Source organism: Lissotriton helveticus, chromosome 9 (genome assembly GCF_964261635.1).
Source record: "Lissotriton helveticus chromosome 9, aLisHel1.1, whole genome shotgun sequence".
Classification (NCBI taxonomy): domain Eukaryota; kingdom Metazoa; phylum Chordata; class Amphibia; order Caudata; family Salamandridae; genus Lissotriton; species Lissotriton helveticus.
Genome location: NC_136070.1, coordinates 485,497,730 through 485,523,935, shown reverse-complemented (window position 1 = coordinate 485,523,935; position 26,206 = coordinate 485,497,730). Strand labels below are relative to the sequence as shown.

The following is a 26,206-nucleotide window of genomic DNA, read 5'->3' as shown; positions in this document are numbered from 1 at the left end:
CCACAGGGTAATTCCCCCATGCCTCTCCAGACCCTCTGGAATCCACCAAAAGGTGTGCCTCCAATTTGAGCTCCCTGGGGTCAGAGAACTCACTCTCCAACAGGTGTTTGCATAGCTCTGGAAAACAGGGACTTACAATATTCTCTCCCACAATTGGATCACTCAGCCCCACACAGGGGTTAACCAAACTATCCTTCACCTCACCATCCAGTGCCTCGCACACGTATTCCACACCACTCTCCTGAGATTGGCAAGACAGTATCTGACTGTCTCTGTCACTCAACCCACACTCTTCTGGGCGGTCTTCACACTCACATACCAGGACTTCAACTTTGGGGGAACCCCTCTCCCTGCACCTCTCATCTAGAGTGAGTAGAGTGTCCCTCCTACCACTAGGACCATGAACCCCTGCCCCAGTTACCCTATTCTCCTCAGGGACACTGCGCACTACTGGAGCTACCTCATGTCCTTGAACCTCCTGGTGTATGTTAACCCCCTCCAAGTCAGGCACCACATCTCTGGGTGTGTGTACTACTCCCTCTGCACTAGAAAATTCAATTTTGCTGCCACCATCTGAGCTGGACTCCACCTCCAACTCAGCCAAGCCCACTTCCTGAGCTACACACTTTTTCTTTTCAGTTAAGGCTTGCTCAATTTCCTTGCACTTCTGGTCTAGCAGTCCCAGCCTCCGGTCAGGAGCACAAATCCGATTCCTCTCTTAACGAGCCAATATTTCCCAAAATGTTTCCCCTTCAGGGCCACTGCCCTCTTGGTATTCTGGCTGGGGATCCTCCCCCTCAGACTCCTCCTCAGAGTCATCTGTTAGTGTTGCTTCCCAGCATAGCACCTCATAGCTATACAGGGCTGCCTCAAGATCCTGCCTTGTGGATCTCCTCTTCACAGGCAACCCCCTCTCCCTGCAAAATACTTTTATCTCCCCTGTCTTGTAGATGTACAAGTGAGAAAATTTGACTTCCATTTTGACAAGGTCCAACAGGTGCAAGAACTAACCAGAGTTCCAAAAACCAAATTCCAAAGGGAAACAGGAAAAAATAGTAAGTGGTTGTATTTTGTTTTGCACTCACTAGTAGTGTTCACCAATCACTGTACATGAGTCACAAATGCAAGTCCAGTATCCTCACCGCTGACCACCAATGTAAGATTTGGGGGTCTCTATTTGTTACAAGTACCTACCTGTGCCAACTAGAGACCCCCAAATCTAACAGTCATCATCTGAAATTAAATGCATTGTGCTGAGACAGAGATAGGTAGCCTTGTTTTTCACAGCACCCACTCCTGGGGTTGTGTTTTGCACTTCTTGCTATTGTGGGAGTCGGTGTTTCGGATAAGTTGAGGTACAGGGAGTTGGTGGAGTTAAGCCAAGAGATGATAGTGGTTGGTTTCACCCCAAACACATGTGGAACTGTGGGCGTTGAATGGGAGGTTTCTTCAGAATAGACAAAGGTGGTAGTGAGAGAAGTTGAAAGCTGATTAGGCTTGAGCTTTGATGTTATTTTCCAGCAAAGAGTGACTCCAAGGGATTTGTTCTAGGTGTTCCGGGCAATGACATGTGCTGCTCTTGAAGACGTTGGTGGCTGGGAAGGTAATGTGTTTTAAAGCTATTTAGTTTGGGTAACTCACGGGCATCCATGATGTACAGGAACTTGTGAACGGCCTGTTATTGGTTTGCTTATTAGTGATGCTTAGATGGAGTTAATGAATATGTGCCCCAGCAGTGGCTGATTAGATCAAGTTGTCAAAGTTCTTCAGAAAGGAGCAGAGATCAATAATGATAAGGACTCGTTTTATTGGTAACCCTATGTACACAGTTCCACCATAAATCAATAATATACTTTTAAATATCCCCATGTGGATGAACTAGTACCAGGAATGCAGGTGCATTTTGTTTGACTTTTGACATGGGAGAAACTTCTGTTCAGCCAATGGTACTTTTTTATTCAGTTGTTAGCTGCAGAGTATAGATGTAGATCTCTCTCTGATCAGCAACCAGGTGTAGTAACAATTATCACCATTAACAAATCTCTGACAGTAACCTTAACCACTTCCCACTTATCCATGCTTCTCCTGGAGACACATGTGTTTTGCTTCCATTTTGCAATCTACAGGTACATTGATGACAATGATGCTGACCAGTGACGAGGCTGCAGGTAATTATCAATGAGCAAATACTGGTTGGCAGATGATCGCGACGGGATTGATGAAAAGCAATCATTACTGATATTTTGTACGACTACATTGCTTATTTATCAGCTGCCTACAGAGCTCATCAGCAGAGTTAACCCTGTTGCTAAATGTACGCATGGTAGAGGCCTTTATACCCACATTTTTGTAGATGTTGGTTTCTAGGCCTGAACCATTAGTAATCTGTGTATTTCATAAAAGGTGATAAACTGTAAAGGATTTGTAATACAAGGTTGGAGCAAACCTTGACTCTGTTCTCAGGCAGGTCGCTCCCCACGCCGCACATCACCATCTGTGTGTCGTTGCCCCTGAGCCCGCTGCTGCTGCCTGCTTAAAGTTCGAGGCCCTGCCGTAATTGTGCTTCTGCTCCAGTATTATGTATTGTGAGTAATTGTATTTTCCCCTTATTCTCTTTTGCACTGTTGTATTGTTTTGTACCCCTTTTTTGCCTTCTGTATCCCATGCCCACTCTACCCTCCCGTTTTCCCGCTGCTGCGTCCCCTGTGGCCCCGCCCCCCTGCTCGCCCATTCGCCACCCCGCTCCCACCTCCTCCTCCCTTCCACCTCCCCTTATATGGTGGCCGCTGCACGGTGAGGAGAGCGACCCTTGACCCTGATCTCAGACAGGTCACTCCCCACGCAGCACAGCACCACCTGTGTGTTGTTGCCCCTGAGCCAGCTGCTGCTGCCTGCTTGAAGTCCGAGGCCCTGCCGTAATTGTGCTTCTGCTCCTGTATTGTGAGTAATTGTATTTTGCCCTTATTCTCTTTTGCACTGTTGTATTGTTTTGTACCCCTTTTTTGCCTTCTGTATCCACCGACCGCTCTACCCTTCCGTTCTCCCGCCGCTGCATCTCCTGCGGCCCGCTCCCCTGCTCACACATTCGCCGCCCGCACCCGCCTCCCAGCTACTCCTCCCTCCCACCTCCTCTTATATGGTGGCCGCTGCGCAGTGAGGAGAGCAACCCTTGACCCTGTTCTCAGGCAGGTTGCTCCCCACGCCGCACAGCACCACCTGTGTGTCGTTGCCCCTGAGCCTGCTGCTGCTGCCTGCTTGAAGTTCGATGCCCTGCGGTAATTGTGCTTTTGCTCCTGTATTGTGTATTGTGAGTAATTGTATTTTGCCCTTATTCTCTTTTGCACTGTTGAATTGTTTTGTACCCCTTTTTTGCCTACTATATCCCCCGCACGCTCTACCCTCCTGTTTTCCCGCCGCTGCGTCCCCTGCAGCCCCACCCTCCTGCTCGCCCATTCGCCACCCGCTCCCGCCTCCCAGCTACTCCTCCCTCCCACCTCCCCTTATATGGGGGCTGCTGCGCAGCCTTACCCAGCGGGTGTGCCGCTGGCACGCCTAAGGCAAGCCCATCTGCGCCCATCCGCGAACACCACAACACCCGACGGTGCTATGCCGCCCTCATTCTCCACGCACTCAATGCCGGACGATCGCACACCTGCTTCCTGGCCACCCCGAAGCACACCAAAGGACCCTTCTCCTGCCGGAGCTGCAGCTTCACCAGCCTCCGAGTCGCCACACCACCCACCGTGACAGGACGCAACCGCCTCAGATGCATACTACTGAACACCCGCACCGCACACAAACATGCCGTCGAACTCTGGGACCTGCTCGACACATCCTCCCCAGATGTCGCCTTCCTGACAGAGACCTGGATAAACACCTCATCTGCACCCGACATAGCCATAGCCATCCCTGACAGCTACAAGAGCTCCCGCAGGGACCACACCATCAGAACAAGAGGTGGACTCGCCATGTTACACAAGAACACCCTCAGGGTCTCGACCAACACCGATGACACCCTCAGCACCGCCGAACACCTGCACTTCCGGATCCACACCGATACCAACACCACCCTCAGAGGAACTCTCGTCTACAGACTCCCTGGACCCCGGCCTCAGTTCAGCGACTCCATCACCGACTTCATCAGGATGCACGCCCTCGCCTCCACAGACTACATCCTCTTTGGAGACCTGAACTTCCACTTCAAGAACAACAATGACACTAACTCCACCACCCTGATTGACAACCTCGCCAACTTCGGACTCAGACAGCTCGTCACACCGCCCACCCACTCCGCCAGCCCCACACTTGATCCCATCTTCACCGCTAGCCCCCACGTCACCGTCAGCCACACCACCGAGCTCCACTGGATCAACCATCGCTGAATCCACATCACCAACAGGAAAACCACCACGCACCACTGCACTCAACAGATCCCCTGCCACAGCTGGAGCAAAATCACCGAAGACCAGCTAAATTCCACCCTCGCCCGAAGCTCACCCACCGACACCTACACAGCCGCCCGCAACCTCAGGCATTGGATTGACAACTGCACCAACAGACTCGCCCCGATCAAGAAACCCTCCAACAGACACACCAACAAGAAAGCCAGCTGGTACACCTCAGACCGCCAGGCCTCCAAGCAAACCTGCCGTACACTAGAGAAGAAATGGCAACTCGAACAGACACCAGACAGCTACACAGCCCCCAAGATCGCCATCCGTAGACACCATGACCTCATCAGATCTGCCAAAAGAGCCTCCTTCAAGGACCGACTCGACAACAACAGGCACAACAGCAAAGAGCTCTTCAACATCGTGAAGGAACTCTCCAACCCTAGCTCCAACACCAACAACATCCCACCATCGCAAGACCTGTGCGATTCCCTTGCCACCTTCTTCCATCGCAAGATCGCAGACATCCATGACAGCTTCAACAACCTGACCACCCCGACACCCACCGACACCTCAAACCCCGTGGCCATCACCCACATCGATCCCCTGCTCGCCTGGACCTACATAAACGACGACAACACCATCAAAATCATGAACACCATCCACTCCGGCTCTCCGTCAGACCCATGCCCACACCACATCTTCAACAAAGCCAACAGAATGATGGCAACATGGCAGAAATTAATATGAAGAGAAGGCCACAGAAGTGAAACCAAGAAAATAATTCCAAGAGAGACGAAACACTAGTAAGAGACATGGAGCAATCCCGTGCTAGATGGATGAGAAGTGAAAATGATGAACTGAGACACAGTAGGCTGTGTAGAGTAAAAGTGGCAAAGGAAGTAACAGAGGGAAGCTTTTAGATAAAATGGGAAAGCAGTGTGTGAAGAATGTGTAAAATTAATGATCTGAGGTGAATACTGGAGAAGGTGGAGGAAAGGTGTTAGTTTTTGAAGTAGCAGCCTGACAGCAGAATCTGAAATCTGGAAGATGCACGTCCGAGAATTTTGGAGGTAGAATTAGGTAGGTGGGCAATAGTGAAATGTAATGGTCAATAGATTAGATAGGTAGAACTAAAAGGACAGAGATAATTATCATTTAAAGACAGGATTGAAAACTGTGTGGGATTGAGCTAAGAGAATTACCTGCAAGGACCTGCAAGTTAAATGGAAATACAAAATGGATGCGAGAATGAGAGAGGTAGAGATGGGAAGAAGAAAGCTGGGAAAGATGTTTGTGAGCGGGGAAAAGGAAGACATAAATGTGAGAATAGAGTGTTGCAGGTAGAGGTCAGAGGCAAGCGCTAAGGGACCCCAAAAAGTAGTGGGGGCGCAAGACAACCAAGAAAAATGGTGGAGAAAAGGAGACGTGAGCAGGTATGTCAGATACTGAGGTGAGCAAATAAGACGTGGATGTGTTGAGAAAGATGTGAGAAATGCAAGTTTGCAATTAGAGGAAATATGTGAGATAGGCTGAGAAAATAAAGAATAAATTGAATGTCTCAGAATTACAGAGGTATGTTTAATAAGTAAAGTAGGAGAGAGGAGAAAGCAGGACGGGCTGAAGTAGGCAAGCTAAAAAATACAGATGAGCATGACAGGAAAAGGTGAAGGTCAGAGGAAGTCGGGATGGAAGGTGATAGACAGCAACTACGGAGGTGCGAGAAATACTCAGGTAAAACTGTTTGAGAGTAGAGTGATGAAAGAGAGAGAAATGGGATGACACGATAAAGGTAGGAATTATACCTGTATTTTATACTCTTGCACCAATTATAGGGTTTTTATCTTTAGTGAAGTACTTCTTGGAATGTCATCAGAGTCAAAGGTCACATGTAATCACTTCTGTCATATCATTGGGGTCACAGGACGTGTGATGCCACTTCCGCTGCGACTGCCATTTTGGTGAATTGCCATCTGTGACTACCACATGGTATTTTTTTGTCAGCATTGGTATTCTGCAATTTGCTTATTTTGTTGACTGTTTAATAAATTGTGGTTGGAAGACATATCTACATATTCTCAAAACAAATATATTGACTAAAGCGGACTCATCAGTACTCAAAACATTACTTTGTGCACTGGATGTACAAATGAAGCCTAAATTTGTATTGATTTTTCTTGCCCACATTTTGTTTCCTGTGTACAGAAAGCCTGGGATGACCTTGATACCTGGCACTCCAAGCTCAATGAACTGGACTCTGAGGTTCAAGATCTGGCAGAAGACGATCCAAGCGAAGCTGGGGAATGGATGGATCGCTTAATGGTGCCCTTGCAGCTGTACCAGCAAGTGACAAAACTGGCAGAACAAAGGACTGCCCAGTTAAACAAGGTAAAAAGGAGTGGAATCTGATTTTAAACCAAAAAAAAAAGGGAGAAGCCTGTTTACTGTGCCTCAGTAAAACTAGTAGATTACCTTCCTGCACTTCCTGTAAGTTTGCACCAGGCAATTTAACTGAATCATTTGGTACAGAAGGCTGCTCCGCTTATTAGGCTACTTGCTGTTGGTAAAGGCACTGTGGGAGTTTCACTAGAGGTTAACTTGAATGGTTCGGACTGTATCCATGAACAGTGGCCTTGTGGTTCTGCACATACAGGTTATGATTTAGACAAGGGTGGTAATGTATTTCTGACAATTGAATGGGGTATAATGGAAAAGAAAAAGATAAACAGTAAATGTTTGCCTCCTGAATTTGTACATATTGATTTGTGTTTGGTTATTAGATTTGATCTTGTCTGTGTAGCATACTTACTTTTTACTTGTTTCAAGCCATGCTTGCAATACCGTGAACATATATGTGTTAAAAGAAAAAAATCGATATCATCTATACAAATTTTTTTTTTAATTTACTGATTTTGTCTCATCAGGCTACCTCCAAATTAGAAGAATACGATGAACATTTAAAGAACACAAAAGCATGGATAGAGAATACTAATGAGTTGCTAACAGGAGAGGCAAAATATGATTCTGCAAAATCACTGAGTAAATATGCCAGTGCACTACAGGTAACATATTAATATAGGGGAAAATGAACAGTTTTGAAAAGGAGACTAATTTGACAAGTATTGCGCAACCAACAGTGGAATCAGATGTGTGTTCCCTTCTAATGACATTTCGGAAAAGCTTCCATCCACAGTACACTTGTTACCAACAAAATGTGAGAGGCAAACATTGGAAGTGAGCATGAACGAGGGAATCTGATGAGAAGGTTATGACTGAGCCAGAGCTGGCATATGTAACCAAATGTTAGATGGCTTCTTACTTACTTCTATCTATTACAAAACATAAAATGGCTGATTTGCATATAAATCTGAAACAAGCTAATTAGATGTCACCATGATTTTGGAATCTTTAAGGATAAGGATGGCCAGGGTTGTGTGGCAAGACACTGCAAGAATAATGTGTTGCATTACTCTGCATCGTAGTGGTGTTACATGAGTGGTACATGGGCGTCCCATACAAAAAGAAAATCAACAAATAAACAACCCATACTTTTTGATGCAAAACCCTATCTACTAACAATAATAGCCAGGGTTTTGTGCCAAAAAATGACACCACTTTGAATCAGAAGGCTTTTATGACTTTGCATACAAAGTAGGAAACATTTTACAATTTGTCTAGCATAGTATTTTGTACTGAAAGGAATTCCTTCTAGTACAACACTCATGTTAGACTCACACACCCCTGCACTATGGTGCAAAGGAGTGTGTGTGGTGCTCGGCAGCATGATTGTGGGCCAGCACTAGAGAGAGAGGAGGAGAGTGTCATATCTCTGTAGATATGGTGCTTTCCTCCTATCTCCCTGTCACAAAATGCAGCGCAGCAACTTTGGGTGCTGCACTGCATTGTGTGACTGGGTTGTAAATCTGGCCCAAGTCTTTTTCAGGGACATTTGACACCTTGTTCTGGTCCTCCAGAAAAAGATAAAATGTCTCAGCTTACAGAAAATATTCTGTAACTTCTTCATTGGTGCTGCAGTGGTCTCTACATTTCTGGGAAATTCTTCTTGGATGCCATGACACAGGTTTACTTTGTGAAAAGGCTATTCATTACTTCCAGTCAGGTCCACGGCTAAATTCCATTTAAAATTATTTTCTAATTGTCATACAGGTAGGTGTAACATTTTTTGCCTCCAAGAACTGACACTCTCTCAACTCTTAGTAAACTGGTCAGGTGGGAGAATCCTACCATGGAGAATGTGCCCACTCTTTACTTGGAACCTTGTTGGTTCCTTATCATTACTTCAAAGGATCGCTGATTAATAACCATCCACAAGTTAATGGATTTCAATCTTCTTTATTTTCTTTATAATCATAAGTTCTTCAAAATGTCGATATTTTCAATTCATAATATTAATTTCATGAGAATCATCACCCAATGCATTTCGGGTCACGGACTGGACCCTTCTTCAGGGGTCTGTGTAAAATAAACAGGAGGCTAAATTAATCATCAATCTCATGGTAAAGTGTCAAAAAACAAACAATTAACATGTCATAACTGTTCTAGTTGTGGATTAATAAAGTCCAAAAAAGAATTCTAAGCCTCTACTATTTTCTTTCCTCATCAAATCAATGAATGCGCCATTGCTGTGTAAAACCTCAAGCTACACCTGAATTGTAGTAGAGTGTTATGTGTTAAAAGAACACACAAACGTTAATGTTCAACCCAGTAACTTAAAAATGCTCACTGTGTGTGAGCCTGTCGGTAAATACAACATACTGACGATAACGCTAACCAATCTAAGCCTACTCCGTGCAACTGTTTGCCAGCAAGAATGCTCACTCTGCGTGTATTACAATGGTGATTTCAGAGTTCTACAGCCCAACCATTTCGAACGGTCTAAATGTGCTACAGCACAATTACAACAAAATGCGGTAATGGATAACTTACTTCAGATTCACTAACGGGTCTGCTCTGAGTTAACCTGCGTTCGCGCCCATCTCTGCAGGAGATTATCCTGCCACTGCGTAAGACATATGTCGTGACGTGGTCACGTGACCGTATGTCTTGGGAAAATTAAAGCGACAGCGTCCATGTTAGCGGGCGCGTCTAATAAAGTTGACAAGCAGAGACAAAAACCAACATGGACTTGCCCACTGTGGACCTACTGATACCACCTGCAGCCTCTTTGTGCAGGCCTCCCTCACCAGCTACCACTCCCGGTGCCAAAAACCCGATGCCTAAGGACACCTCTACATCAGTCGCCCCAGGGCCCTGGGGAAGAGAACCAAAGGTGCCTCTACTTCAGGGGACATTGCAAGAGTTGAGCCCCTTTGCTGGTTCAGCTCGCTTGGTCCCCCAGTCCAAGCCTGTAACCTCTTTGTGACCAGACCAATTTTGCATTGTAGTGAAGGGGCACCCAACGCTGTAATGCTCCTCTAAACCCGGATGCCCCAGTGCCTCCCAAAGTGAACTATTGGTGCTGCCTTGAACCTTGCCCCATACTCACCTTCAGCCCAAAAGATTGGTCCCGTAAGTCGCTGCAAAGTATCTGTATGCTGTGTGTGTTTTTCCTGCACAGCTTAACTTTACATGGAAGACTTTCGATTCCCATGTAAAGTATTGAAAATCACTCAAAATCTCCAGATGCTGAAAAACAAACCCCTGCACCCAAACGCCCCAGTGCCTCCAAAGGTGACCTGTTGGTGCAGCCTTGGACCTTGCCACATACTCACCTCAAGTCCCGGGGAAGGGTCCCGTAAGTTGTTGTTAAGTGACTAGTCATAGTGGATGTGATTTTAAGAAAGCAATATGACTTCTTCAAAAAGGTCTTCCTAGCAATGTAGGTAATCATTAGCCAATGGTTTTATTAGTTTTGTACATAGGTAATTACCTACACTGTCTTCCATTTCCAATACCTCATGGTCTTTCATTCCCTCCAATGTCACTCAGGCCCCATTAATGCACATTCTTAATGCTCCCAAACAGCAGCGGCCGACACAGGTAAGCACAGTGAGGCGGGGGCAGGGCAGGGTGGGAAGTTGACAGATGACAAAATAGGTATAATCAAATAAATAAATAATACCTATTCTGTGATCTGTCGACTTCCCCACCCCCCGCCACACCATGCCCAACCGCACTTACCTGTGCCGGCTGCTGCTGCTCGCACAGTCAGCTGCCAAATGTATGCAGCCAAAATTCAGATCTACCTCCAACTAGAGAAAAATGGGGTTTGTCAAGGTAGCACACTGCAAGTAACAAGTCCAAAGTTCGATTCACCATATTCGACTTTGCCTCTCCAACCAGAACTCAGAAATACTGCTGGTTGGCCCGGTTGATTCTTCATGTCTCCCTCTTACTTGGTCAGACGTCATTGGTTCAGTCTCATCTCCAAGTCCTGAAGGTTTATTATCCAAGTGTTATCTTTAGTATCAAAATCATCTTTCTCTTTATGTGAACTTAATCATTAACTACGCACTCTACTATCTGCATTTGCTCCAAGATCATGCTAGCTCTTATTGTGGTGTTATCCCACATTAATTACTACAACTCATTCTCACAGACTTCAAGAAGTCAATGGACAAACTCAAAGAGTTCAACACCATGCAGCTAGGCTCTTCTGCATCTTAGGGGGCACAGATCAAATTACCACCCACTTCTCCCCGGATCGTTACATTCACTAGAGATTAAAGAGAATCCCACTGTGAAATTCTGTGCCTTTTGCTGAAGTCTTTTCATTGACTTGTCAGGTTATCTGACCAAAGGTGTTCCACTTTACCACCCATCTAAAAACTGTGTAAGCCTCTACTAACATACTAGCCATTCAGCTACCTACCTCTTTCAAAACTTCCCTTCCTCAGACACTGAAAATTGAATCAGATTTTCTAAAGCTCAAATTCATCTTGTTAAAGCCTCAGTTAGACTGGATCCTGAAGTTTTCATCTGGACCTCATCTTCACTTCACTTGTCTTGTCAGGTGTGCCTAAGACAGGTGTATTAGTCTAGTGCTCCTACTCTTCCGGGAGTTTACTCTCTTGTGGATACATTTTAAGTTTTCATGAGATTTTACTTCTGGTCACTTTTTAGTCAGGCTTCTATTTCTTTGCCAGTTCAATTAAAGTCTATTCTAAGATGCAGACTTGTAGATTAAGCTCTATATGAAAACGATAAAAATAAATACAAATATTACATTAAAATGTCATTTGTATTAATTTCCTAACAGAAAGTAGCAAAAGTTGGGTTTGGGAAATAAATAATACTTTAAAACTATAGCTGATTGTAACTTCTTGCACAAGACATGTCATGATTTTAGATTAAAGTAGGAGATTTCTTACTTTTGGGATGTAACTGCAAGCAATGGTGTAGAGATGTAACTGGCATACAAAAATATAAATCTAGCATTTCAATTGTAAAAAAAGAAGTTTGATTTAGTTTTTGGACAAAAACCAGAAAGTTGTGTATCAGCATGACATTTTGAAGGCCATGTAGAAGTTTGACGCACTTGTAATTGTAATTCTACATGCTTGCATATGCAATTTAACATTTGTGCACCTTGTACCTTCTAGCCCCTATCTACAGTTGATTTACTAAAGTGGTTTAACTACAGAACCGCATTTATTTTTAGGGTGATGCACATGCAACTCAGAGCCTCAACTGTTCAGACAACAAAACACTATGGGTCCATTTCCGATCTGGTTCAGAAAGCATACTGAACGACTCGGGTCCGGAATGCTTTATATACAACTCGGATTGGGGGAGTCCGACCGAACGAGTTTGATGCATTTGAATTTATCCGGAAACGTTCCGGTCGGACTCCAATGGACTTCAATGGAAACCTGTGTACCGAACGCGTACACAGGTTCCCATTGACAAAAGGGGTGGTTGGGGATAATCGTGCACCCTGTGGTGGGCACCCCATGGTGCTTGACACACTGTGCATGGTTGGGAAGAGGGGACCCCGGGTATCCCCACCGGCCCGATTCTGAGGGCCCGGGTGAAAGGGGGCCTGCTACAGGCATCCAAAGACTGATTACTGTTCGATCCGGGCAAAGTGCTATAATGGAGACTGGTGCTTAACAAATCACAGCAGAAAAGGTATAGATTTGCTGATCATTTTATGGTTTAGGAAACGTTGTTTAAAAAGCAAATTCTTAAACTGGCACTTAAAAGAACCAAATTAGTTTGTTTATATTCAAAGAACACATGTTAACCACCATAGACCAGCTTTATCATTTTACGGGAATGCCTGGAGCATATGAATAAATATTATATATGGTTCCCTGAATGAATGAGTAGATTTTGAGTAAGATTGCACTGATAACTGAATGACCTTTAGACACATTCTAAACGAGAGGATGATGTTTCTGGGTACAAGGTGGCACCTTTTCGATTTCTACCTTAATATCAGGGTATATTCCTCACTAGAGATGTGGGAGCACATGTTCCACAGCCTTGGGTTCTTGAAGTGATGATCTTTTTCACTATTGCAATAGCTGCATAATTGAAGATATGAAGTATATTTTGAGTGGAGGAGCAAGGACGGCATCCAGCGTACATTGTGTTACTTTACTTGTTTGACACTAGGGGTATTTGTTGTGAATGCATTTATGTTGGTTTTGATGCGTGTTGCTTAATTGATTTTTACTGTAACTCTTTGTGATCAATCAAGGGCAGAGTTACATTGACTAGTACATTGAATTGTGTGTTCATTTTGGAAACAGTCAGTGGGATTTTCACTAGGTGTGGCTGGACTGCTTTTACTTGCAAAATGTGCTTGTATGTTAGTTCTGAAGTTAGGGGTCAATGAAGTAACTTAAAGTGAGTAAGTTAATGATGCCCCTTGTACTGCCCAGATTGTGAACCCACCAGCCTATTTGCAAAATAATTTGCTTGCTTTTGCTGTTTTGTAATTTTTACTGCATGCTCTTTTTCTAGAGAGCTTTAGAGGATTCAGAACAGAAGCAAGCTATGCTTCATACCATTTACTCAGAACTTGGTGATCTATCAATTATTTTTGAAACCGACAACACTGTGAAACAGCTTAATGAACTAGATGGTCAAGTAACAACTCTGCAGGATAAAATAGCATGTCTTCTTCCTGAGATAAAACATGTGGAAGATGTAAGTATGGCTGTTCTTGCTATTGGCCTGATCTGTTTTTTTTATTTGCATTAATTGTTTACTGTAGCTTGATGCTTCACAAAAGTCTTCAAGGTGCAGTTTGTGGATGTTTGGGGGTGTTTCTATGTCACTGTTGTTTCCAATATTTGATGTATCCTGTTTTTTGGTCATGATAAAACTGACACTATTGAGGCATTTGCCATTCCCAAGACTTATTACTGCAAGCATGTCTTCTGCCTGACACAGACTAAGCCCCAAAAAGGCAGCAGCAGGTTCTTGACTGCTGTGAGAGAAGCATTTTAGCGTTTGACTTTGTTCACAGATTTGAAATTACAAGTGGACATTCCCCAGTTGGAAACCTGGTAGTCTTACTGGACTCTCTAGTATAAATTAAAAAGCAAATACGAAGGGTCCTTGTATGACTGAGAGAAAACGTTAAACATAGGTAGTTATTGATCATCCATGAGGGACTATATGGGTGGGGGTCCTAGAAGATGATTGAACGATGTGGGAATTTGTTTTGCTGTTTTGTAAACTTTCATATCACTTTTGATTCAGTTAATCGAGCACTTTTATGGAAAAAGTTAGATACAATTAAAATACCTCAAGGTATATTAACAGTGTTAAAAGAACTACATGAGGGAATTGGGCTAGGTTAGAGTTAGATACAGGTGCGTCTTTAGCCAGAGAAATACCAACAACGAATGGATTAGGGTTGTGTTCTAGCCCTGACTCTATTTAGCAGTTAAAAAGAAGCCCAACTGGCCTACATTTTTAATGACATTCATTTTCTTTTTCACCAAGAATGGGGGCTGTCATCATGTCCCCTGCCTTCTTTACCCTTGTGATTTGCCTGTAATGGATACAACACAAATTGGGGTACAACGAAAACAGATAACATTTAATAAACATCGTGAAGAAAATAAATTAACTTAAATGTTGGCAGTTTGCCCTAAATTTAAATCCGTCAAATGGTTAATTGGTGAGATGAGAGTGGGAGGACATATTTTCATACAGATATCTAGGAATGACTTTTAACAATAAGATAAGTCGGAAAATGCACTTGGACACTTCAATATCTCGTGCATCAACAACAATTGAAGGGTTAAACATTTTAAAGAAATATTAGTGGTGCTCCTCTAAAGCTGTTTTCTGCCAGCCTATAAAGCCTTGGTCCAACAACATATATGAGTGTCTGTGATCTTATTTCTGAGTGAAAAATCTGATTGGGGAATGGTAGAAGGTCACTGCCTGAAAACTGTTATCTTTAACTAAATGTTCTATGGAGCAAGCTGTAAGACTGAAAGTCAGCCTGAAGTCTTGGAATTGTATAGTTATGCTAAAGAGATGTACATTTGGATTCTGCAATCCTACCTCTAGGCGGTACTCATGAAGGCCCTCTGGAGTCCTGCCTTTTTCACTAAATGTGATGTTATACACTTCTACACCTGCCTTGCCAGATACACTTTGTATTCCATTCCAGGCTTCCGCACTACTGTCCTGCTGCATCATGGTCCCTGTAGTCCTTTCTGCCTCTAAACCCTGGGCCAATCACACCCTGGTGGTGGTATTCTATGCTCTACCATGATTCCTGGATCCCAATTCCTTTCTGAATTCTTCATACCTGGCTTCTGGACTTTTCACTCCCTTGGCTCTGGCTCGTACTCCATTCCTGGATTTCCTGTACCCTGTCATGTGTCTGGTGGTTTCCCTGGTCTTCCCCTTTCCAAGTCTCAGTTCTGCCTCCCCTTCATTGGTGATTCCCTGATTCCTTACACCTTGTTGATTGCTTGCACCTGGCTTCCTCGCTGCACCTATGCTACTCCCATGACCCTCCAGCTATTTCAGCCCTGTGAGCGCAGTGTGCAGCGGCAAGCCACTGACCTTGCTACTATGTCCCCTTGTGCTCCGTCTGATCCTCTGGCTATATTCCACGCTTGCCTTTGATGACCGTTTTTATTGTTGTTAGTTTCTATGTTTCTGTTGTGATTAGTTATTTATCTCTGTTACCAGTCTCTTGTTTATCCCACCTATTTTCTTCCTGTTTGCCTTCACCCTATTTCTGACTGTTCACATCCAGCCTTGTCTTGTATATGCAGATTCCTTGTCCTGTATTCATGTGTTCCTGTTCTGGCTGCACATTCCTGTCCTAATTAGTGTGCAGCATTCCAGTATACTCAGTGTTGTGTGTTCCACTCATGTTCCTGATCTTTATTCTAGTCCAAAGTCTCCTAGAGCCCAGTTCCTGTTTCTGTGTTCCTTCTACTGTTCTTCTTTGTGTTTGTCTGTGCTTATGTTATATCCGGACTTTCATTGCTTCCAAGGGTGCCAATTAGATTTTAAGGCTTTTGTCTTTGCCACAGGAACTGCAAACCTTTCCTTCTCCAGAGGAGCTAGTAGGTGTCGTCCTGAACTCTGTGGGATTAATCTTGTCCGTGCCTTTTTAAAAGATCTTTTCCATCTCACCGAGAGATCACTTCCAAGGAGCAAATAAACTATAATTTATGAAAGTTTGTGTATGATTTCCCTGATTTTCCCATCTTGTTGTTCTAGTTTAGCCTACATACTTCCCGTTCCGAATTCACTACCTGTTCCAACCTGCTTCTGTCCTGTTTCCCTTCCAGCCTTCAGAAACTCTATTGTTTGTACCTAACCCCTTGCCTATAAATAGTTTGTCACAGCATAGAGCAAGCACCCTCATTGAGCTGCCTTGTCCTGAAATCAGCTCGTCTCCCTGACAGGTTATCCTGTACTAGCTAGACCCCGGACAGCACGTTTGTGGCATAAGTAGATAACTTCCGAGGCCAAAATTATCCAGCTTTGATAGAGGTCAAATAAGCAATCGTTGGGCTATGGAGCTAATTCGTCTGCTATTGCAAGATAATTTAAACTTAATGATTTATTATAGATATCCTTTTAAAATTATTGAAGAAGGAATTGTGTGATCAGGATAAAATAGAATCAGGCAAAGAGCGTTGAGTTAGTTGGCATTCAGCAGCTCAGTGGTATTCCAGACTTCATGGCTGGGATAATCAGTTTATCCAAATTTAACATACTTACCAAATACAGACATATAAAGTCAGTTCCTAAAATTGAGAAAAGTTGTAAATCCATGACATGCCCATTTGGATGGTTTAAAATGTTTTCTAGAAGGTGATGGAATTCTCAGTTGTGGTTTAGGAAGATGTGTACACATTTACACATATTGATAGATTGTTTCATTCTTTTTTTTTTTTACCTCAAACAGGTCATTTTCTAACACCTGTTCTAATTAAATATAGGATAATGACTCATATGAATTCATAAAGATTGTTATTTTGTTTTACATGTAGCATGTGCTATGGGAAACTTTTAATGGCTGCAAAAAGTATACAAATCATAAGTTGATTCTATCAAATGGGTAATGCAATAAAAATGTTGAGATTCTGTTTAATAGTCTGTGGTCTTGAACAATACATTTTACTACGACTACAAAAACAAGTTTAGGCGCACCTTCAAACATCATCTGGGTCGATGTCACCTCTGCAACTTTCAGCATGTGTAATTGTTTCTGCATGTTCAACTGTCTCAGCCTGCCCAGTTATCAAACTACGTTAAGCTGTTTTGCATTGTATCTTCCCGAGATAAGTGTTTCTCAAAATGATAATTTACATATTGTTAATATTGCTGCCAGCTGAAACATTTAATTTTGTTGACTTCTCAGCAGTCTATAAAAACTTTGTACATGCAATGGCTATTTAAAACTAGCTCTGTACCTCTGCAAGTAATTGTAAAGTAAATAATTTCTGAAGTAAAATGTATTTTGCATTTGATTAAATGCCTTTAAAAATAAAGGAATTTCACTTTATATTTTAAGTTCAGTTGTTAACTGTTGCAATGCATTCATTCACTTTGTATTTTAAAATGTAGGAAGCAGTTGCAATTGAACTTGAGGTCAAAACGGTGGAAAAGAACATTGATAAAATTAAGGCTATTTTGTCATCACAAGATATTGAGGATTTGTCTCCAAAGGAACATCTTCAACATGGGCAGGTGAGCACAAATTCTATTAACATGCTCTTTTCGTATTTGTTTTAAGCTATTTCATTTCTGCATGAATACGGCAATTGAATTGTGGGCACCATGTTGAGAAACTCATAAAGGAAGTGTGGCAGCTAGCCAGTAGCCATTTGGTAATGACTAAGATGTGAGTAATTTGTGTATGGAGAATTTTGTTTGTGGCTACTCTGATCCACACTATTTTTACATGAAGTGATTGTAATCCTCAAAATGCAGTAAGCCAGTGATACCTAGAAGTCCAAACTCAAAACTCTTTGATGCAGTCATACATGTCTGTTGAATGTTTTAATGCTGAGAACATATGTATCGCCAGCATTTGAAATCTGGGATCTAGTGTCCCCCTCAGACCCACAGACTTCTCCCTGGGGAGTTATTTGCAGTTCTAGATGGTTGATTACTTAGATGGGGTTCATTAGAAGGTTATTGAGTTGATGGCCTTGATGGGTTGGCCTAATATGCCTTTGCCATTTACTGATTGCTTGATGCAAATTCCAGATTAGGTTGAGTTAAGTGAACATTATTGAGTGAAAGGCCTTCATTCCATGCAATTTTGGTGAGCTGGAAGTAAGGTTTCTGGAAAGTGGATGCTGGGCTCATGGTGACACATTGAGCCCTTCCTTGCATCTCTGTTCCACTTGTTTGACTCTCACCTTGATCATTGACTAACATGTGAACTAGGGATTTGGATGCCTCAACCAAATACACGTAATGACTGTCCGTATGACTTCGAAATCAGGCTGGAGTGCGCTATGATTTTTCATTTTTTTATTTTTATTTACAGAGGTTTTCTATAGTGCGAAAATGACCCACGGGTATCAAAGCGATGTACAGTGTACTTGTTTCACTAATACAAAGCTCTACACATGTAACTATTTACATCTACTTTGTTTATCCTGGTGGTAGTTTGTGTCTTTCAACTGTCGATTTTCACTGCCTTCCAGGGGTCTGTCAGTGGCATGTATTCACCAGGTCTCGTTTCATCAATAACTATCAGCTGTCTTGGTGAGATGTATTCTGATCTTTGGATTTTTCATGCTTGTGGTTAGAAGGAGTTGTGTTGGATTTTCTTGGTTGTTTGGCATAAGGGATGTAAAGGATGAGAAATACTTCAGATATCTCTAGGGTTACTTCAGAGAACACAGGGCATGGTTGGAATGTGTCTGGGGGTGTGTATGATTCCATAGGCAGAAAGAAAGGGAAAGGCATCATTATTTTACCTATGTATCTTCCAGACACCAAGTAGTCCCTTTCGAATCAAGCACACCTGTTTTTAATTGTTCCAGTGGCTGGATGAGTAATAGGAAAAGAGCAAAGAAAGAAGAACCAGGAGCAGGTCACATTCCTGAGTGGATAGCACGTCCAGTTCTCTTGAGAAAATAGGGTTCTTGCTCTTCGAGTGGTTAGAGGCCCCAACAAGGGAGAAGAACAACAAGGACTGGTTGTGCTATGAGGGTTGGAGAAAATCATAAGAAGGTATACAAATATAAAGCAGCTCACATGCTACTGTTACAACACAGTAGCAAAACCAAGAATGTATCCTGCTTGACAAAGTAAACAAAACAAGATTTTCTCTACTGAAATATGTCTTTTAGAATGGTCATTTCATGATGCAATCCCTCCCTGGGAGAATGCTTAAAAATGAGGATGCATGCAGAAACCTGATCTGTCCAGTGAGCCAATAGCCATGAACAGCAGAAAGGCAGCATGAACACATTTTAATTCAATGGCTGTTAATTTGGCATTGCCTTTTTGACCGAAAACAGACATGTGTATACTGTTCGTATTCACCTCTGTTTCGTATTTGCCTGACCAAGGTTAGGGAGAGAAAATTCCATATGGTGTCTCCTGATTCATTGATCTGTCTGAGTTACAAAGCAGGGAGTGTGGCCCAGAAAGGACTGCCTGAAAGAGAGAAGGTAGATCACTCAAGCTCTCTAAAACATAGCTCCTGCCAGTTCTGGTTGTGATGATCCCTGCACTGAATATGCTTAAAAAAGCCTTGATCTATGGAATAATAATGTATTGAAACCGTTGTGGGAGCCGAACTCCAATAATCACCTGAGCCCCGATAATTTGAACACCCAATTTGTACCTATTCAATTTTGCTCCAAAGTTTCCTGATGATCTAGTCGCTATAGACAACAGAATAAAATATGTAGGCATTAATTACAGTTCTAAATCAAAAATTGAGCAAAAATTGATTCATTAAAAAAATAATATTAAGTGTGGTGCAAACAAAAAAATGACTCAATCAATCAAACAATCAAAATGAGCTTTATTCGATTTTAAAGATAAAATTCATAAAAGCGTACATATTATCCAACAATACATCATCATACATAACATAAAAATACTCATTTCATAAGAATATTCATTCATTTATAGGCAGCCATCATTATAAGAACTACTAAGAAGAGTTAGGCTAGTAGTTGGTGGAATTTCATTCTTCCTTTCAATAAGCGTTCCAGAACATATCTCCCACAGTTCAGTTGCTAACAGCTTTCCTTGTCCTCACAACATTCTTTAAAAAGCCCACCATAGACCCAACACAGTAATAACTTTCAAGCATCTGTAAATGTATAAAAGCGGGGCGACATTGTCTCCATCTGCCCTGATGTAATAGAGGTATTAACCATCTTCTCCTCTCCTTATTATACATTTTACAGAATAAAACCACATGCATAGTACTTTGTCTAGATACATTATCACAGGGACATTGGCTCAGTTCTCTTGACCAGTCATTTACAATTGGATATGTGATTAGATGATGAAATGTCCCAAACCTAAATCTGGTCAAAAGATATCTGTCGTAACCACCCTAAACACAAAGCAAATAAGGTTGAATAGATACAGTTGTAAGGGTCAATTGATGGCTAATCACCTTGGGTTTACTCAACTCTAGTGCTAATCTGTTTTCTTCTAGATGGGCCATAGCCATATTTTTTAAATCTTTGCATTTTATAAAATTCATACAATCAGGCTTATTGTAATACTCTGGATGGCCAATATCCTGCATAAAACTTCTAACATATTTCAACCATAAGTTTTTACAAACCTTGTCTAATCTCATAGAGTCCCTGATTATTTCTCTATAAACTTGTGGTCTCAGTAGTCCAAATTCTATGCCATAATAATACTGGCTGTACCTTGATCAAGTCGGTAATGTTTACAACCCCCAATTCTGAGTGACAGTTAAAAACAGGGGCACTATTAGGGACACATAAAAGGGATCTTAAGAAGGTGTTTTCAATGCGTTGAATTATATCACAATCTTGGTACCCCCAAATTCCTGCCCCATAGATCGCTATACTCACGCACCTTGCTTGATACATTTTTAATAAAATTTCTGGTGGCCTTTTCCCCAGTTTTTTAGAGAAATTAAAAAGCGCTGCGATGGACTTCATGGAGAGTAGGGACCTAGCCTTTACTGCTGGAGCCCAAGATCCAGATCTGTCAAAAAGCACTCCCAGATAACTAAATGCAGGGGTAGATTCCACCTTTTTTCCGCCCGCCTAGAAACTTCTGGTCTTATTTCTACTCCATCCACATGACATCACAAAACTCTTTTTAGCATTTAATTTTAGGCCAAGGCTATGCATAAAACTTGTATAAAAAGAAAGGGCCCTCTGTAGTCCTAATAGGGTGCGGGACATGAGGACTGCGTCGTCCGCGTATAGGAGGGAAGCGATAGGGCAGGAATTCACTGATGGAGGATCCCTTGTGTTCTACACCAACTCCTGTTCTAAAGCATTTGTCTATAAAGAGAACAGGAGTGGTGCCAACACGCACCCCTGCCTGACGCCTCGTTCAACTTTAAATGAGGCGGTGCACTCACCCCAAATACCATACCGGACCTTTGCAGTAGCTCCTGCATACAGTTGTCTTAAAAACTGGATTAAAACAGGGTTGACTTTCAGTTCATTTAAAATCCCCCATAGTATCTCATGAACCACACAATCAAAAGCCGCTGAAAGGTCTACAAAGGCCAGATAAAAATGTCCTCCTTTTACTTTAGTAAATTTGTCGATTAAAACACTTAAATTCAAAATCTGTTCATTAGTACCTAGACCAGCTCTAAAACCATATTGGACATCACTTAAAATATTGTTTTCTTCTATCCATTCCTGTTGTTTTTCGAGAACAATCCTGCCCAACACCTTCATCAAAGAGTCCAACGAGGATATTGGGCGGTAAGACGCAGGGTTCTCGCGATCACCCTTTTTAAAATTGGGTACTATGATGGATTCGAACCATGTAATAATAAAACCTTTTTCGCAACAAGCTTGTAAAACTCTCATTAAACTGGGACCCCATACCTCCAAATTTGATTTATATAAGTCAATCGATATCCCGTCAGGACCAGCTGCTTTACCACTTTTACTTCCATTAACCGCCATAACAACATCATTTAGTGTAATGTCAAGTTTAATAGGTAAAAAGGGCTGTTGTCTGGTCACAATGTCTGGTCTCTCAGCTGTGTCCTCATTTGACTTCTGCCTTGCATAGTCTTCAGAAAAAAAGTTAATCCAGGCCTGTTCTTCTATTGCCAGTTCAATGGTGGGTTTGTCTATTTTATTTGCAAAAAAAGGTGCATTTACAGTGGCCCAGAATTTCATACTGTCATTAGACTCATCGGCCTCAGCAATGTCCTTCCAGGCTTTGTCCTTCAGCTCTAATAACCAATTTTTTCGAGCTTCCTGATACAATTTTCTACACTCCCTTATCACGGGCATATCTCTAACCTCACTGTGTAGTGCCTTCTTCAACCTACCCTAACTACTAGTCAAATTTTTATCAAACCATCCTTTTTTTGTGTTATGGGTACCCTTAGAGTCTTTAAATAGAGTAGTTCTGACCACATCGGTAATTTTTTGAAACGCGGTTAAGACTTCCTCATGGGTCGGACTGTCGCTTAGGCATTTTTGTATTGGGTCTAGTGCTTTAACAATTCATTTGTTGCTTAATTTTGGGCTATCCCTGCTTCCACAGTGAATTGTATAACCATTTTTTTCCCTAGCGTTATATCTCGTACCCATTCTGTCTTGTTACTACGTTCCCCACTTTGTGTTTTTATGTTCACACTAATTGGCCGATGGTCACTCATAACATTTTGGTGGGTACAGAAGGCCCTCACATACCTCGCATAGCGATTTGGGATAATAATGAAATCAATAAGTGATTTCGCTCCTCTCCCTATAAATGTATATTCAAACTCAACCATAGGCGTACATATGCGATCAGAGAATCCCAGGTCATGTTTAAACATGACCTCGTTTAGATGATCACCTTTTGTAGAATGTGTAAAATGAAAAGATGGGTCAAGATTGTCTAAGGTTAAACCGCACTTTCCGCCACCCACCAGTGGCACAACCTCGTATTAAAATCACCCCCCCCCCAAATGGGAATGGTTTCAACATTAGCATTAGACTCACCCTGAAGGAATACAAAATAATTAGGCAAATCTAGACAAAAATCTAAGGGGCTTATTACGATGTCGGTCAGAGTTACCTCCGACCGACACCTTCTTGCTCCCTGGACCGACCAACCTTCGGCTGCGACAGCCTGGTTACGATGCGACCGAACACTGTTCGGTCGCATACTCACTTTTTCTCAATGCGAGCTTGTGTTTTGGCCATAAACTGGCCATAATACAGGCCCCTATTTAGAAATGGGGATGTGTGTAAAATCCTATGGTGCCTGCCACACAGTGCAGGGTTTTACAGGGGGGTACCCGACCACCAACTGTAGGTCGCGGAGTCTCTTTCCGACAGCCTTTCCGTGTCGGAAAGGCAGCCAAAGAAAGGCTGTGAAAAACCGACATCATAATCCCGAAGGGGGAAACACCGTGCATAGGGGATTACAGTGTGGTTCCGACCGGCAGGAAGACTCTGAGAGCCGGTTAGAACCGAATCGGAATGACTGGCCTATTTATGTTCCAAACACCGACATTGTAATCGGGCAGTCGGACTGCAAACCGACTATGTCGGTCGGAAAACAATAGGGAAAGTGTAGGATTGCGGAGGGGTAAAATGTATTATTCCCCTCCAGTGATTGCAACAGTAGTGAAAGTGTTGGACTCTTGCGTGGGGGGGCTTAAAATCTACTATTCCAACTCCAGTCAGTGCAACAGTAGTGAAAATGTTGGATTGTGGAGAGGTAAAATGTATGATTCCCACTCTAGTGTATGCAACAGTAGGGAAAGTGTTAGATTGTGGAGGGGTAGAATTAACTATTCTTACTCCAGTCTGTGCAACAGTAGGGAAAGTGTTGGATTGCGAAGGAATACAATTTACTATTCCCACTCCATTAAGTGAAACAGTAGGATAAGTGTTGGATTGCGAAAGGGAAATTTACTATTCCCACTCCAGTCTATGCAACAGTAGGGAAAGTGTTGGATTGCGAAGGAATACAATTTACTATTCCCACTCCAGTAGGTGAAACAGTAGGATAAGTGTTGGATTGCGGCGGGGTAAAATGTACTATCCCACTCCAGTAGGTGAAACAGTAGGATAAGTGTTGGATTGCGGCGGGGTAAAATGTACTATCCCACTCCATTCAGTGCAACAGTAGTGAAAGTGCTTGATTGCAGATAAATCAATGTATTATTCCTATTTCAGTCAGTGCAACAGTAGGAGAAAGTGTTGGATTGCACAGGGGTAAAATTTAATATTCCCTCTCCAGTCAGTGCAACCCCTACAGCCCTACAAAATCTACATCTCGCACCTGAAACTTTACTTTAAAAAAAATACTTACCCAATAAATATAGATATTTAATCATTAAGTAATTATTAGTAATTCAAAATGAATGATTAATTCATTATAATTCAATCAATCAATCAATCAAAATAACTTTATTTGCAACTGATACATGCATAAACCTTCACATAAGGAACAGCAAACGCACAGATCAATTATAGAGAAACTACAAGACACCATCATAATTAAGGCTCTCTGTTTTCCGTTTTTACTGATTTTTACAGATAAATACAGATAGAAAACCATTTATTTTCTTGTCTGTATGTATTTTTAAATGTGGATAAAAACGGAAATTGGGTGCTTTTTGAGGGATTCTAAATATACTTTGCCTTGACTGCTAGGCCAATAACTGTGTGGATTGATAGGTAAGGGGGGCTAAAAAAGGAATTTTAGTTAAGAGTCTTAAACAGCAGTAGATATCCACAAGGCTGATAGTGAAATGTGCATATTTTCATATAAGTGCATTGATTTATCTTCTGCGAGTGTTCATATCACTGAAACCTGGCAGGCATTCAAGCATGACCACATATTTATTGGTTGAATAAATGTGGAAATATACCAGTTTCAGCTTTATTGTTTTCACAAAATCTATAATAAATATGGATACATACAAGCGCCTTGAGACCCTTCCGGGTGAGTAGTGCGCTATACAAATGTTATGATTGATTGATTGATTGATTGATAAAGTTGGCAAAAAATAAATATGGATAAATACAAACGGAAATGTTCCCAAAAATAAATACCACAAAACAGGGAGCCCTAATCATAATCAGCACAGTATGTTAGCAAAAATGTAAACACCAAAGGATAATTCATTTTCCACAAGTTAAAAATAATAAAACAGTTTTTTAAAAGAGAACAATTAAAAACAACACCATTCTAAAACAAGCTCCCCATAATCCCATAGTGAACTTGGGATATTGTAAAAACATCCTATAGTAAATTGCTAAGTGATAAAAACAAACTTATTAAAACAAATCCAATAGGGCAACCCCTCTCGCTGATGCAGCTTTCCTGATACGCTAGACTGACAATAGAAACTTTGCAATCATATAACAAACTAAGGGGGTTTCCAGTGTGTTAATAACTGTAAGAGCAGAGGCATGAGAAGATAAACTCCGTTTTCTTATCAATGGATAAATGAAGTTATTCCTTTCTGACAAAATGTGTGACATGGCTTGCATAGATTGATCGTCACAAGGGCATCGCGATAGCTGGTTTAGTGAATATGTTTTTGCTGGATAGCCTACTATTAAAGGAAAAAGATTCAGTCTCATTGTAATTAATAAATAATGGTGCAAATTGTTTGAGAGAAAAGAAAGGTAAGAGTCATTGTCATTAACAGCACCAGGCAGGTTCTGGTAGAATAAAACTGTGTGTTTGCTTTGATTGCGATGCCAATGATCTCAATCATACTTATTTATAAAAGCGTCTTGTAACTTAGTCTTAGGAAAGGACAAGCAGTTAGAGGGTGATGTATACAGAAAAGCTAACCCCAAGTTAGTAAATGACTTAACTTAAGCTAACCATGGGATTCTGTTTGCTCGGTCACGTTTAATAATATCATTTAAAACCACTTGATTTAACATAACCGAGTCCCTCTTCCAATTTCACAGCCAAAGAAAGAGTGGGGCTTATTTCATCGTATCGGTAATAAATGACAAGCCAAGTTTTTTATGGGCAATCAGATTGAGCAGGTCTGAGGGACTGAAAGCAGCCTTTTAACAAATTCGTGTTTTAAACCACTGTTTGCATCGACCCCATATTTCGGCCCCATAGGTGGCTATGGCAACCGATTTTGCTGAGTTAACTTCTGCCAATTCCCTACATGTTTTGTTGCCCAAATTGTAGGCGAACTTCCAGATGGCAGCTATACTTTGTTT

The 26,206-nt window shown here is 42.0% G+C and overlaps 1 protein-coding gene across 1 annotated transcript in view; it reads left to right on the top strand.

Annotated features, from left to right (window-relative positions):
* SYNE2 (spectrin repeat containing nuclear envelope protein 2) overlaps positions 1–26,206 on the top strand; it is a 1,843,566-nt gene that overhangs the window by 1,102,105 nt on the left and 715,255 nt on the right. The window contains exons 90-93 of the mRNA XM_078660317.1: positions 6,597–6,779; positions 7,316–7,453; positions 13,323–13,508; positions 17,418–17,540. Coding sequence (XP_078516443.1) covers positions 6,597–6,779; positions 7,316–7,453; positions 13,323–13,508; positions 17,418–17,540 — 630 coding nt within the window. The remainder of the gene's footprint in view (positions 1–6,596; positions 6,780–7,315; positions 7,454–13,322; positions 13,509–17,417; positions 17,541–26,206) is intronic.